This window comes from Vulpes vulpes, chromosome 14, assembly GCF_048418805.1.
Source record: "Vulpes vulpes isolate BD-2025 chromosome 14, VulVul3, whole genome shotgun sequence".
In the NCBI taxonomy this organism is placed as follows: domain Eukaryota; kingdom Metazoa; phylum Chordata; class Mammalia; order Carnivora; family Canidae; genus Vulpes; species Vulpes vulpes.
The window spans coordinates 56,601,038-56,614,859 of record NC_132793.1 but is presented as its reverse complement, the minus strand read 5'-3'; the positions used below and the strand labels follow the sequence as shown (position 1 = coordinate 56,614,859).

The 13,822-nt window shown below is 32.8% G+C and overlaps 1 protein-coding gene across 1 annotated transcript in view; it reads right to left on the bottom strand.

The window, feature by feature from the left end:
• Positions 1-13,822, bottom strand: part of SLCO6A1 (solute carrier organic anion transporter family member 6A1) — a 95,763-nt gene that overhangs the window by 20,813 nt on the left and 61,128 nt on the right. Inside the window, exons 9-10 of the mRNA XM_025993006.2 lie at positions 10,099-10,252; positions 983-1,170 (exon numbers count right to left, since the gene is read on the bottom strand). Coding sequence (XP_025848791.1) covers positions 983-1,170; positions 10,099-10,252 — 342 coding nt within the window. The remainder of the gene's footprint in view (positions 1-982; positions 1,171-10,098; positions 10,253-13,822) is intronic.

Here is a 13,822-nt window from a genome sequence, read left to right as displayed (position 1 = left end):
TTCTTATGTGTTTTTCTCACCCTTTTATACTCCAAGCAACTTGAAGACAAGATACATATCTTATTGGTCCCTGTAATTTTAGTCCAGACACAGATGAATGAATAAAAAAAGCTGCTTCATTGTAGTGATATGTGCAACTTTTGCTCCCATCTGAATTGCAAATTAATTGAAAGCATAAACTACATGTTCCCAAGTTCTCAGAATTGTTTTTGCATATATATGTATTCATGTTTTCCACTCTGCTTTCCTAGGGGACAACAAATTACTTATCACAACTTAAAGTTTTATGTTAGCCTCCTGAAAAACAATAAAAAATAATAACCAACTATTTTGCTACTACAAAAAAATATTAAATATATTTCGCATATTCAGAAAGAACAAATAAATAGCAAATGTAGCCTTAATTTAGAGTAAACTTGTGTACTGATTTTCTAATAGTTTTTAAGTTTTCATGTTCCTTCATTAGTGACACATGTTTTTTCATAGTCAAATTGGTTAGTATACAAGCAAATATTCTATAAATATCTGTAACTAATGAATCAACATGATAATCACATTTGTGTTATAATTAAGAATATTCCTATATTTATGAATTTTCCAGGTGTATTAAATTAAAAATTTAGTTTTAAACTTAAGCTAAATGTGATATCTATATGTTTTATGTAAATAAATTAAATGAGAGCAAATTAAACATATAGATGAATTTTGACAACGTAACAATTTTCCTGTATATGAAGGTACCATATTGTAAGTTAAATTTAATTAAAACTAAATGTGATAGTTACAAACTTTAAACAAATAAAATTAGTTAAATCATAGAAATAAACAAATATATGAATTTTAACAATACAACAATTTCCCATCTTACAGCTGCTACCTTGAAACAAAAGAGTAAATCATTTATAGCAATATTCTAAAATCTTCCTTAAATTGACTTTCTCATATATTAAATGAACAATGATTTTGAATAATATATACATACCGAAGGATGGTCAGGGTGCTTGGTATCCGAGAAAAAATAGAAAATAAAATCGTAGAGAAGATAAAAGCAACAAACAAAGGTAATTTATAGCACTTTGTATCACATGTCCCAGGTCTAGCATCAATAAAATCACCTTGATCATCTGAGGTTGTTAATCCTTCTTGAATGCAAGAACAATTGTAGTATGCCTACGAAAATGAAGATAAGAAAACAATCTTGTAGAAATATAAAGCAAAAACTCATTATTGTAAAATAAAACAAAATCAACAACTGCAGGGACACTAGCTAGCTTTATTAGTCAATATTCTTACATTAAATCCACCATTCATTATTTAGAAATGAAATATTAATGATAAACCCTAAGTTTTTTATGTAACAAAATATGTTTATGTATAACTAGAGTGACTTAGGATAAATTCTATTAATTAAAAAAATTTCACCAAAAATATTTACATTCAATTGCACAAATAATTGTTAGAGAGTGGAATAAATTGAGGACAATTAAGATAATGAATAAAGTGGATTTTTAGCTGGGATTGGAAAAATGGACAGTTACCCAACTCTAGAAGGTGTTAGAATCATGAGATGATGACAGGGCTGTTATCTATTAGGCAGAGTAGCCACAATGCATAGGGCTCATAATACTTTAAGAGCCCCCTAAAATGTTATAGTTTTAGTGTCTTCTAAAATTACAGGAAAAATGAATATGATAATAATTAATCCAGCTGGATCAACTTGTTTTCATAACAAAGAAGTTCTATACTAATTTTTTTTAAGTGAGGAAAAGGGCTTACAACGGCAAATGAATCTAAAGCCAATTATAGTCACAATGCAGCTCCAAATGAAAATTTTGGGTTGTTCTTGCAGGGTTGATAAATCAAAGAAGATGAATAAGTAATATTTTCTAAGAAGAACTAAACAGAGTTTAGAGATATAGAGACCAGTTAGCAACTTATTAATCTACTGAAACTATTCTAACTTAAAAAAAATAATAAACTCGACAGAAATATGGTACTAAGTTACTAGTTAAAGGATAAGAAGAAATGGAGATGACTTGAATTTGAATGATTCATAAAATCGTGATCCAAAAATCATGTCTGCTTCTTTGAGGTAGTTGTTATGTGATTACTAGATCTATTAAATAACAAATGGAAATATTCAAATATCCAAATTGCACTTAATTCATTCCACCATAGTCTTTTTAGTATCTATGTGCCAAACACCATTCTAAGTGCTAGGAAAACACAGTAAGCAATACAATAGAAATCCCTGCCATCATGTCGATAACTCAGATGAAACAGGTAATTAAAAAAAAAAAAAACACTTTATAATGAAACACATGGTGACAAATACTTTGGGAAGAAAATTAATGAAAAATAGAGGGATTATAGAAATAACTTTAGCATGATCTGGGAATGCCTCAGGGATACAGTGATATTTGAGCAGAGATTAGAAGAAGGCAAGGAAGTGAGCCATGTGGTTATCTGAAAGAAGTGTATTCCAGGTAGGAAAAAAAAAAAAAAAAAACACAGAAATTGAAAAGCCATGGGATTAGAGCTTGCTTCATAAACTGAAAGAAAAGCAAGGAGACAAATGGCTGGAGCCGAGTAAACATGAAAGAAACTAAGAAAAAATAAAATCAGAATAAAAGGGGAAAGGCAAATTATACAGAAACAGGTAAGTAACTGCAAGAAAAATGTAAGAACTTTGGTTTTTATTCTTAATAATGTAAAAACTCTGGAGAGATAAATGTATAAATGATATGTTTTAAAAGATCACTCCAATAGCTATATTGGACTATGAAGGGAAGAGTGAATGCTGAGGAAACAGTTAAAAAGCTACTGAAATAAATTGCAAGACAATGGTGATGGTGGCCACAGTGATAGCAGAAAATGTTACAAAGCTAGTCAGATCCAGCATTTATTTTGAGAGTAAATTTGAAAGGATTTGCTGAATGGTCTTAGGGTAAGAATGGGGACCCAAGGGGACAGTCATATGGAGGAGGGCTCCCTGAGAGGAATTAAGACCTTCAGTTAAGAGATGAAGTCAATCCATGGCTCAGACAGGGAACTAAGAAAATAAGCACAACAACCTCACTTTTCTCCCCATTTTTCTGATTTTCTACTAGGATTTCTTATTATCTTAATCCATTCAGAAGCTAAGGAAGCTCTCATCCCCTTGTTCAGTCTCCTTGAACAATGAGGACTGTAGAGAACAGTGCCAAGTGGACCTGGAGGTCAGACAAAAGATAAATGCACAATAAATGGTTGCAGACAATAGAAACTAGGCTGACCAAGGGGGAAATGAAAATATGAAGAAGGTTTAGTAAGCAAATGGTAGAATTACAAGATATAAGGCCCAGGAAGGGTTGAAGGACAGTGGAGTTATACTCCGTAATATAATCAAAATGCCAAAAATTACCTTAATATGAAATAGTAAAAATATATTCAATTCAAATAATAAAAAAGGAAGAAGATAGATCTAACTCCACTATATCAATAAGTACAATAAATTTATATAGCTAAAAACTCCAATTAAAAGAGATTAGCAGATAAAGCACCTAGGTGGCTCAGTTGGTTAAGTGTCCAACTCTTGATTTCACAAGAAATTGAAATTGGTGGCTCAGGTTATGGTCGCAGGGTCATGAGATGGAAAACCTTGTCAGATCCCTCACTCAGTGGGGAGGCTGCTTGAGATTTTCTCCCCCTCTTCCCATGCCCCTTCCCCCACTTGCACATGCTCTCTTTCACAAGAAATTGAATTGAATTCTTTTCTCTCTCTCAATAAATAAGTACGTCTGTTTAAAAAGAGAGATCGACGGGCACTGAGGTGGACACTTGACGGGATGAGCACTGGGTGTTTTTCTGTATGTTGGTAAATTGAACACCAATAAAAATTAATAAAAAAATAAAAATAAAAAAAAATAAAAAGAGAGATCGATAGAATTGAAGAAAAAGCAAAACCATATTACATGCTGGCTACAAGAAACACTTCAAATGTTAGTCACTAGTAGTTGGAACATAAAATGATAGAAATAAGATAACACATGGAAACAGTCAGCAAGAGAAAGCTAAAGTGACTATTTAAAATATAGATGTTAAGACAAAACTATTAGCACAGATGGAAAAAGACACTTTATAAAGATAAAAGGAACTCAGCAATAAGATATGACAATTATCAATGTGTATACACATAACGGCCTAAAAATACATGAGGCTGAAATGAAGAGAAATAGACAACTGTAAAATTTTATTGGGAGATAAAATAATTGGCTTATGATTAAGAAAAAACACAAGTAAGACTCCTAGATGATCCACATATTGCACCTAAAAGCAAGAACTTTAAAATAGTGATGATTAATAATTTCCAAGAAATAGAAGGGAAAAGGGACAAAATATTTTAAATGATGTGGAATTTCACCATGGGTTTGAATCCTACAAAAATATAAATGTTAGAACTGAAAAACACGTTGAATAGACAGTGGAAAAGCCTCTTTGTAGTCGTTGTGAGGCAGAAGTCTAAGATGCCACCTAAGATTCCCACTCTCTCTTCCATAAGCCTGCACGATTCTGAGGACTATGGAATGATGAAATTTTCTCACCTTATTAAATTATGTTATAACCAGGTGACTTTACGAAAGAGAAGCTAAGAGGACACCTGGGTTGCTCAGTGGTTGAGCAATGGCCTTTGGCTCAGGGTGTGATCCTGGAGTCCCAGGATCGAGTCCCACATCTGGCTCCTTGTGGGGAGCCTGCTTCTCTTTCTGCCTATGTCTCTGCCTCTCTGTGTCTCTCATGAATAAATAAAATCTTAAAAAATAAAAAAAAAGAAAGAAAAAAAGAGAAGCTAAATGTCACCTAATTAGGTGAGCCTTAAAAGGTATTTCATTTTTTTCTGAAATTAGAGATTCAAAGCATGTGGCCTACTAGTGATTATCTGCTACCAGCCTTGAAGACGGAGGGAGCCCTGCAGTAAAGAATGGGAGTGGCCTTTAAGAGCTAAAATTGGTCCTCGGCTGACAGGTAGGTTCCTTGCTAGGAAACACAGATCTCATTTTTTTACAGCCCAAGCAACTGAATGGCCAAATAACCCCAATGAACTTGGAAGATTCTTCCCCAGAGCCTCCAGAAAAGAGCACAATTCAGCCAACACCCTGATTTCAGCATGTGACACTCAATAGAGGACCCAGTCATGGTGTCTGGGCTCATGACCTTAGAACTGTGAAATACATAAAATTATTTAAAGACACTAATCTTTAATTTGTTGGGTAGCAATAGTAAACTAATACGTGGTTACCCACCCCCCTTCAAAAAAGAGGAGAGTAAATGAGAAACAACAGCTGAGAATTTTCAAATAGATACACAAAAATCTACAGACTAAAGATGTCCTGTGAAAACCAAGAAAAATAAATGTAATGAAAATCCAATCTAGGCCTATCAAAGTAAAACTGCTGAAAACCAAGAACAAAGAGAAAAATCTTAAGAGCCACCAAGCAGTAAGAGATGTAAGACAATCAAATGGCGTCTTTTACATGCCGGGGTGGCAGGGTTGAGGGTGGATAGGTCACTGCCAATATAGAATTCCAGGCCCACTGACATAGTTTTTTTCCAAAAATGAAGGTGAAATATGGTTCTTCAGGAAAAAAGAAAATAATGTCATATGAAAACATAGAAATGCAAGGAAATGAGGAAATCTAAGTGTGTATTGCCTTTAAAAAACAATAATAGTACATGTCATTTAAAATACATGAAGAAATACAATATATGGTAAAAATAACACAAAGGTGAGGAGTACATGAAATTAAAATATTTTAAGGATGTGTCAATGGAAGGAGACCTTGAAACCTGGCTTCTTACAATCCTTAATGTGTTATGTGAGATTAATATCCCCCTCCACAGATAATTAGAGTGAGTCTCCTATTGTAATAGGGCAACCTCTGGAAAAAGCACCATGATCCTATGATTTTATATGAAGTCTCTATCAGCTGGAAAAGGATTAGTCTCAATGACAAAATCACGAAGAAAGCCCAAGATTTCTTTGTTATCTATATTAAGGAAATTGGAAGATCTCTGGTAGCACAGATAGGAAAAATGCATGTGGGTGTCAATGAGGCAAAACTCCCCAGGAATATTATCAATATGAAGAACAGATAGCAATTTTCAGCTTTTGAAAAGCTCTAATTTTCTATAGAAACTAGTTTTTTCTAATTTTCTATAGAAACTAAGAGTAGAGAGTTTCTAAGAGTAGAAACTTAGAAATCTTCAGAGATACGATATTTTCTACCACTCAAACTTTCACATTAAGTGTAATTGAAGAGCATCCAATTCTGATTCCCTTTGACTCTGATGTTTTAAATATAAACATTTAATCAGAATTATTTCAGGGCGAAAAAAATCTTTTAACTAGGCTCTACCTTCGGGGTGAAGCTCAACACAGGGCATGAACTCACAATCCTGAGATAGAGACCTGAGCTTGATTAAGAGTGGGACTGTTAACCTACTGAGCCACCCAGCTGCCTCTTAATCAGAATTGTTTCCAAGTTGACATATTTTCATTGAAAAAAATATTTTGGTGCCACTTAAAAGGAAGAAGCTAGGTGTGCTAGGGTGGCTCAGTCGGTTAAGTGTCTGCCTTCAGTTCAGCTCATGATCCCAGGATCCTGGGATGGAACCCAGTGTTGGAGCCCTCTGTCGGATTCACTGCTCAGGAGAGATTCTGCTTCTCCCTCTCCCTCTACTATTCCCTTCTCCCTGCTTGGGCTCTCTGGCTCTCTCTGTCAAATAAATAAAATCCTTAAAATTAAAAAAAAAAAAAAAGGAAGACGCTGAAGTTATAGTGCTTTATTTAGCCAAAAGCAGATTAAGACATAAGAAAATTAACATGAAGTCAAATAAGAGTAGTCAACTGTATATGACAAAATAAGAAAATTTGTCTGGAGGTTGGTAAAAGGGAAATAAAGAATTCTGAAGGTTATGGCCAACATATGAGCAAATGTGGAAATTTTAAACTGAGTCCTGATAGATACAAACGACAAAAGACAGAGGGTAAGTCATTCAATTGTAAGTCATTTGTATTGCTGTTTTCTATGTTTAGTGTCATGTCACCTGCACATTGTGAAAATTTTACTTCTTCCTTACCAATTTGGGTGACTTTTATTTATTTTTCTTGTCTAATTGCTGTGGCTGAAACTTCCAGTACTATGCTGAATACAAGTGGTGGAAGTGGATATCTTTGTCTTGTTCTTGATCTTAGGGGGAAAGCTTTCAGTTTTTCCCCTTTGAATATGATGCTAGCTGTGGGTTTTTCATATATGGCCTTTATTATGTTGAGCTATGCTCACTTTAAATCTACCTTGTTGAGTTTTTTTTTTTATCATGAATGGACATTGTACTCTGTCAAATGTTTTTCTCCATCTATTGAGATGGTCATATGGTTTTTAACCTTTCTCTTATTGATGTGATGTATCACATTGAAGTGTGAATACTGAATCACCTTTGCAACCCAGCAATAAATCCCAGTTGATTATAGTGAATGATTTTTGTAATGTTTGTTGTGTTTGATTTACCAATATTTTGTTCAGGATTTTTGCCTCTGTGTTCATCAGAGATAATAGCCTATTGGACTGACTCACTCTCTGTCTCTCTCTTTCTCTCTCTCGGTAGTATTTTTATCTGGTTTTGGTATCAGGGTAATATTGTCCACATAGAACGAATCTGGAAGATTTCCTTCCTCTTGTTTTTCAGAAAAGTTTGCGAAGAATGGGCATTCACCCTTCTGTAAATTAGTAGAATTCACTGATGGAGTCATCTGGTCCTGGTCTTTTGTTTCTTGGAAGTTTCTTTTTTTTTTTTCCTAGTTTTTATTTAAGTTGCAGTTAGGTAACATACAGTGTAATATTTGTTTCACGTGTAGAATTTAGTGTTTCAACACTTACATACAATGCCCAGTGCTGATTACAAGTGCCTTTCTTATCCCCATCACCTACCCAACCCATCCCCCTGCCCACCTCTCCTCTGGTAACCATCAGTTTGTTCTCCATATAATTACTGATTCGATTGTATTACCAGTAATTGGTCTGTTCTAAGTTTGTATTTTTTCCTGGCAAGGTTTTGAGAGGTGATATGTTTCTATGAATTTATCCATTTCTTCTAGGTTATCCAATTTGTTGGCCTATAATTTTTATAATATTCTCTTATAACCCTTTGCGGTGTAAAATTTCTTACAATTTCTATGATGTTGTTATTTCTTTTGTTTCATTTCTGATTTTATTTGAGTCTTCTTCTTTTTTTTTTTTTGATATCTCTGGATAAAGGTTTATCAATTTTCTTGATATTTTCAAAAAACCAGTTTCATTGATCTGTTCTATGGTTTCTTTAGTCTCTATTTTATTTATTTCTAATCTTTATTATTTCCTTTCTTCTACTCACTTTGGGTTTTATTCTTTTTCTAGCTCCTTTAGGTGCAAGGTTACATTGTTTACTTGGGATTTTTCTTGCTTCTTGAAGTAGGCCTGTGTTGCTATGATCTTCCCTCTTAAAACAGTTTTTACTGCACACCAAAGATTTTGGAACATTGTGTTTTCATTTTCATTTGCCTCCATGTAATTTTTTATTTCCTCTTTGATTTCTTGGTTGACTCATTCATTGTTCAGTAGCATATTATTTAATCATCATGTATTTGTATGCTTTCCAGATTTTTTCTTGTAATTGATTTCTAGTTTTACGCTGTTGTGGTCAGAAAAGATGCATGAAAGATAAAGGTTTCATGCATGGTATGACTTAGGTCTTTTTGAATTTGTCGAGATTGTTTTGTGGCCTAATACATGTTCTATTCTAGAGAATGTTCCAGGATGAAAAGAATGTATATTCTGCTGTTTTATAATGGAATGTTCTGAATACATGTTAGGTCTATCTGTTCCAATGTGTCATTTTAGCCCGTGTCCTTTGTTAATTTTTTGTCAGGTCTATCCATTGATTTAAGTGGATGTTAAAGCCCCCTAATATTATTGTATTACTATTGATTTCTGCTTTTATGTCTGTTAATAGTTGCTTTATGTATTTGGGTTCTCACATGTTGAATGCATAAATATTCACAATTTTTTATGTTCTTGTTGGATTGTTTTATCATTATGTAGTGTCCTTCTTTGTTCCTTGCTATAGTCTTAAAGTATATTTTAAAGTATATTTTTTCTGATATAAAGTCTTCCTACCCTAGCTTTCTTTTTGCTCCATTTGCATGACAAATGTTTTCCTATCTCTTCACTTTCAATCTGCATGTGTCTCTGAGGTGAGTCTCTTGTAGGCTACATATTGATGGGTCTTGCTTTTTTAATTCAGTCACCCTATGTCTTTCAATTGGCATTTAGTCTTCCTACAGGTAAAGCAATTATTGATAGGTGTGCCTTTTGTTACTTACTGCCATTTTGTTATCTTTTTTTTAAATAGTTGTTTTTGCAGTTCTCCATTCCTTTCTTCTTTTTCTCTCTTTCTTCTGTGGTTTTTTGGCTATCTTTAGTGATATCCTTGAATTCCTGTCTCTTTTTTTGCATATCTATTTTAGGTTTTTTATTTGTTTGATTAGGTTCATATATAACATCCTATATATATACTCATCAATATTAAGTTGATGGTTAAGTATGACCTGTTCTAAAAGCACCACATTTGTTTTTCCCCTCCCCCATTTTATGTATATGATACCATATTTTATACCCTTTTATTTTGTGAATCCCTTGACTGATTGTTATAGCTCTAAGTGGTATTTCACTGCTTTTGTGCTTTAATCTCCATCCTGGTTTTATAAGTGACTAATCTAATACTTTTATTATGTTTTTATTTACCAATGAGTTTTTTCCTTTCATAATTTTCTTACTTATTGAGGCATGTTTTAATGTAGAAGAATTTTTTTCCACTGCCAATTCCCATAAGCCCTTTGTATCATGGCCACATAAAACAAATACTCTTTTCCTGTTCTTTTTTTTTTTTCTTTTTTTTTTTTTTTTTTTTTTTTTACTTTATGAGGAAAAAAGCTTTTATAGAGAGCTAGGAGTAAAATGTAAACACCATCTACAAATTGAACATCTTATTAGAGAGAGAGAATCATAGTGAAATAATAATTACCTTGTGATGATTAAATGTTTTGGATAGTGTACAGCCTGCAAAGCAAGGAGAAAAATATGCAATATTATCTCTTCCACAGACAGCAGAATAAAATGAAGATGAGCATTTACAATGAGAATTGCAAGGAGCTGTCAGGTTTCCCAAGTGTCCTGTTCTGTAAAAAAAAAAAAGAAAGAATTAATGTAATTATACCACAGTATTATACTTATAATGTATATATCAGGATATCAATGAAATCCATAAAAATATGATTATTGAAATAATTTCTTTTTAACAGGTTTATTAAGGACTAACTCAATATGTACAATGAACATATACAATCTGAAATTTTTTGATATATGTATACACTTGTGAAATCATCACCACCACCACCACAATCATGTTAACGAACGATCATCACCTCCAAAATTTCATTGTGCCCCTTTGTAATACCTCTGCCCCTGCTCCCAGCATCTGCTGGTTTCTGTCATTATTCATTAATATGAATTTTAAAGCATTTTATGAAATGGAATCATACAGTATGTACACTTTCTGTCTGGCCTCTTTCATATAGTTATTCTTTATATGATCTTTGTATGGTGATATGTCTCCATGTCTCAGTAAATACTAAGGTGGAGGAATCATACAGTAGATGTTCATATAACTTTTTGAGAAACTGCCACTTTTCCAATTTGGTTTTGTTATTTTATATTTCCACCAGCAGTGTATAAGGGTTTCAGTCACTTTCAACATTCCTCATCAACACTTAGTATAATGAGCCTTTTTAAATTTAGACATTCTTACAAGGATATAGTAGTTCATATTATGGTTTTTAATATTACCTTCCCTGATGAATAAAGATGTTGGCCATCTTTCCATATCCTTGTTTCTCATCTGTATATATTTGGTTAAATGTCTGTTCAAACCTTTTGCCTGCTCTTATTATTTTCTTTTATTAAGCATTGAAATTTCTTTATATATTCTAGAAGCAAGTCCATCAGATTTATGATTTTCTTTTGTTTTAGATTTATGACTTTCAAATATCTTCTCACAATCTATGGCTTGTTTTTTTCATTCCCTTTAACAGAGACTTTCAAAGAGCAGAAATACTTTACTTTGATGTAGACCAATTAATCAATATATTTCTTTATGGATCATGTATTTGGTACCATATTTAAGAAAACTCAGCTGAACCCAAGTTTACAAAACATTTTCCTATATTCTTGGTATTTTATATTTTATATTCAATCTACAATCCATTTTAACTATTTTATGTGCTACATGATATAGACCAAAGTTCATATGTTAACATATAGATATCTAATTGTTCCATCATAGTTTGTTAAAATGACATATATTCTCTACTAAATTGTATATGCATCCTGTCAAAAATCAATTATCCATTTATATATAGGCCTATTTCTGGACTTTCTATTCTTTACACTGATATATTTGTCTGTATTTACAAAAAAATACTATTTTCCTTATTATATTAGCTAAAACTCTTGAAATCAAATTGTGTTTACCCTCCACTTCTACTCATCAGAATTGTTTTTTTTTTTTTTCTAGGTCCTTTGTATATCATATGAGTTTAGGTTACTTATATAATATCTAAAAGAGAAAGCCTGTTGGGATTTTTTACTGTGATCACATTGAATACATACATCAATTTGAGGAGGATTAACTTCTTAATATATTGAGTCTTCCAACTCATGAACATGGGATATCTCTCTAAAAATTTAGGCTTTTAACTTAGCTCAGGAATATTTTTTAGTAATTGTGAATTGGACTATCATATCTGATGTTTATCATTAAGTATTTCTGCTTCTTGATACTACTACTAATGGCGTTTTTATGTATTATCAATTTCCAATTATTGGTAGGTAGTACATAAAAACACCATAAATTCTTGTATAATGATCTTTTCTTCTACAGTATTTCTTTTTTCCTAATACTGTTAGAACTGGGAGTTTTTTTGACACTAATTTCTGCTTATTTCTAGGTTGTCTGTAGAAATACTCTGAATTCTTGCATATTGACCTTGTGTCCTACAAACTTGCTAAGCTCATTTTTTCAGTTATGGTGCGTTTTGGATTTTCCGTATAGACAATTGTGTCACCTTCAAATAAACACAATTTTACTTCCAATTTTCTTATTGGGATGACTTTTCTTTCACTTACAGTATTATAACGGTTAGAATATCCACAATAGTGTTAATATAGAAGTGCTGAAAAGTAGATATTATACTCCTGGTCATTCAATGTTTCACCATTGTCTTTGCTCAGGCTGCTGTAGCAAAACATCATAGATTGGATTAAACAACAAACGTTTATTTCCCACAGTGTCTGTGTGAGCTCTCTTCCCAGATTGCAGACCATCACCTTCTCAGTGTATCCCCACATGGCAAATTGAGGGAAGTCTTTGGTTTATTCCCCTCTCTTATAAGGACACTAATCTCCATCATTATGGGGAGGTTGGTCTACCTTCATGACCTTATCTACACCTAATGATCTCCTTAATCCTAATCCTACCACAGTGGAGACTAAGACTTCAACATACGATTTTGGTAGGAGGGGAAACATATTCATTCCATAATAATCACTAAGTATAGTGTTAACTATATTTTTCATAGTTCCCTTCCATTCCTAGTTTCCTACTTTATCAGGAATAGATGTTGTACTTTATCATGGGCCTTTTGGGCATCTATTATGATAATGGGCTTTTTTAGTTTATTAATATGGTGGGTTATACCAACTGATTTTCAAATATTAAAGCAACTTTGCATTCTTTTTCTTTTTATAATTTTATTTATTTGACAGAGAGAAAGCGAGAAAGAAAGTACAAACAGGGGAAGTGGCAGGCAGAGGGAGAGGGAGGAGCAGGCTCCCCGCAGAGCAAGGAGTCCAATGCAGAACTCAATCCCAGGACCCTGGGGTCATGACCTGAGCCAAAGGCAGACACTTAAGTGACTGAGCCACCCAGGTGGCCACCTTGTATTCCTTTCATAAGTATTGCTTGATCATAATTTATTTTAATATGGGGGAGGTTTCAATTTGCCAGAATTTTAAGAGTTCTTGTATTTATCTTCATGAGAGAAATAGGTTTATAGTTCTCTTTTCTTACAATGTCTTTGTCCAGGTTTGATGTAAAGATAATGCCAGTTTCATAGAATAAGTTGGAAAGTATGTACTCCCTTTTAATTTTCTAGAAATTGTGCAAAATCAGATATTGTTTAAATATTTGGTTTAGTTCTTCAGTAAAACCATTTGGGCCTGGAACTTTCTTTGTCAGAAACTGTTTAAGTACAAATTTGATTTATTTATTAGAGACATATTATTTTTTTCTTAAATGAGTTTGTGTCTTTTGAGGGATTTCCCTATTTCATGGAAGCTGTCAGATTTATGGGCATAAAATTGCTCATAATATTACCTTACTATCTCTTTAATATTGGTGGAATCTACAAAAATATCACATCAGATCTCTAACTCTTGATATAAGTAGTTTTCTCTCTCTAGAGGTTGAACAATTTTATCAATCTCCTCAAAATTTGACCTGATTATAATTCTTCCATGTTTTTTTCATCTCTATTTCATTAATTTCTATTCTAATTTCTGTTGTTTCCATCCTTTTACTTACTTTGGGATCATTATACTTTGATGTTTCTAGTTTTTTAAGGTAGAAGCAAGTGTCATTGGATTGATACTTTTTTTCTTTTCTAATATTAGGCAATATACATTTTCCCCTA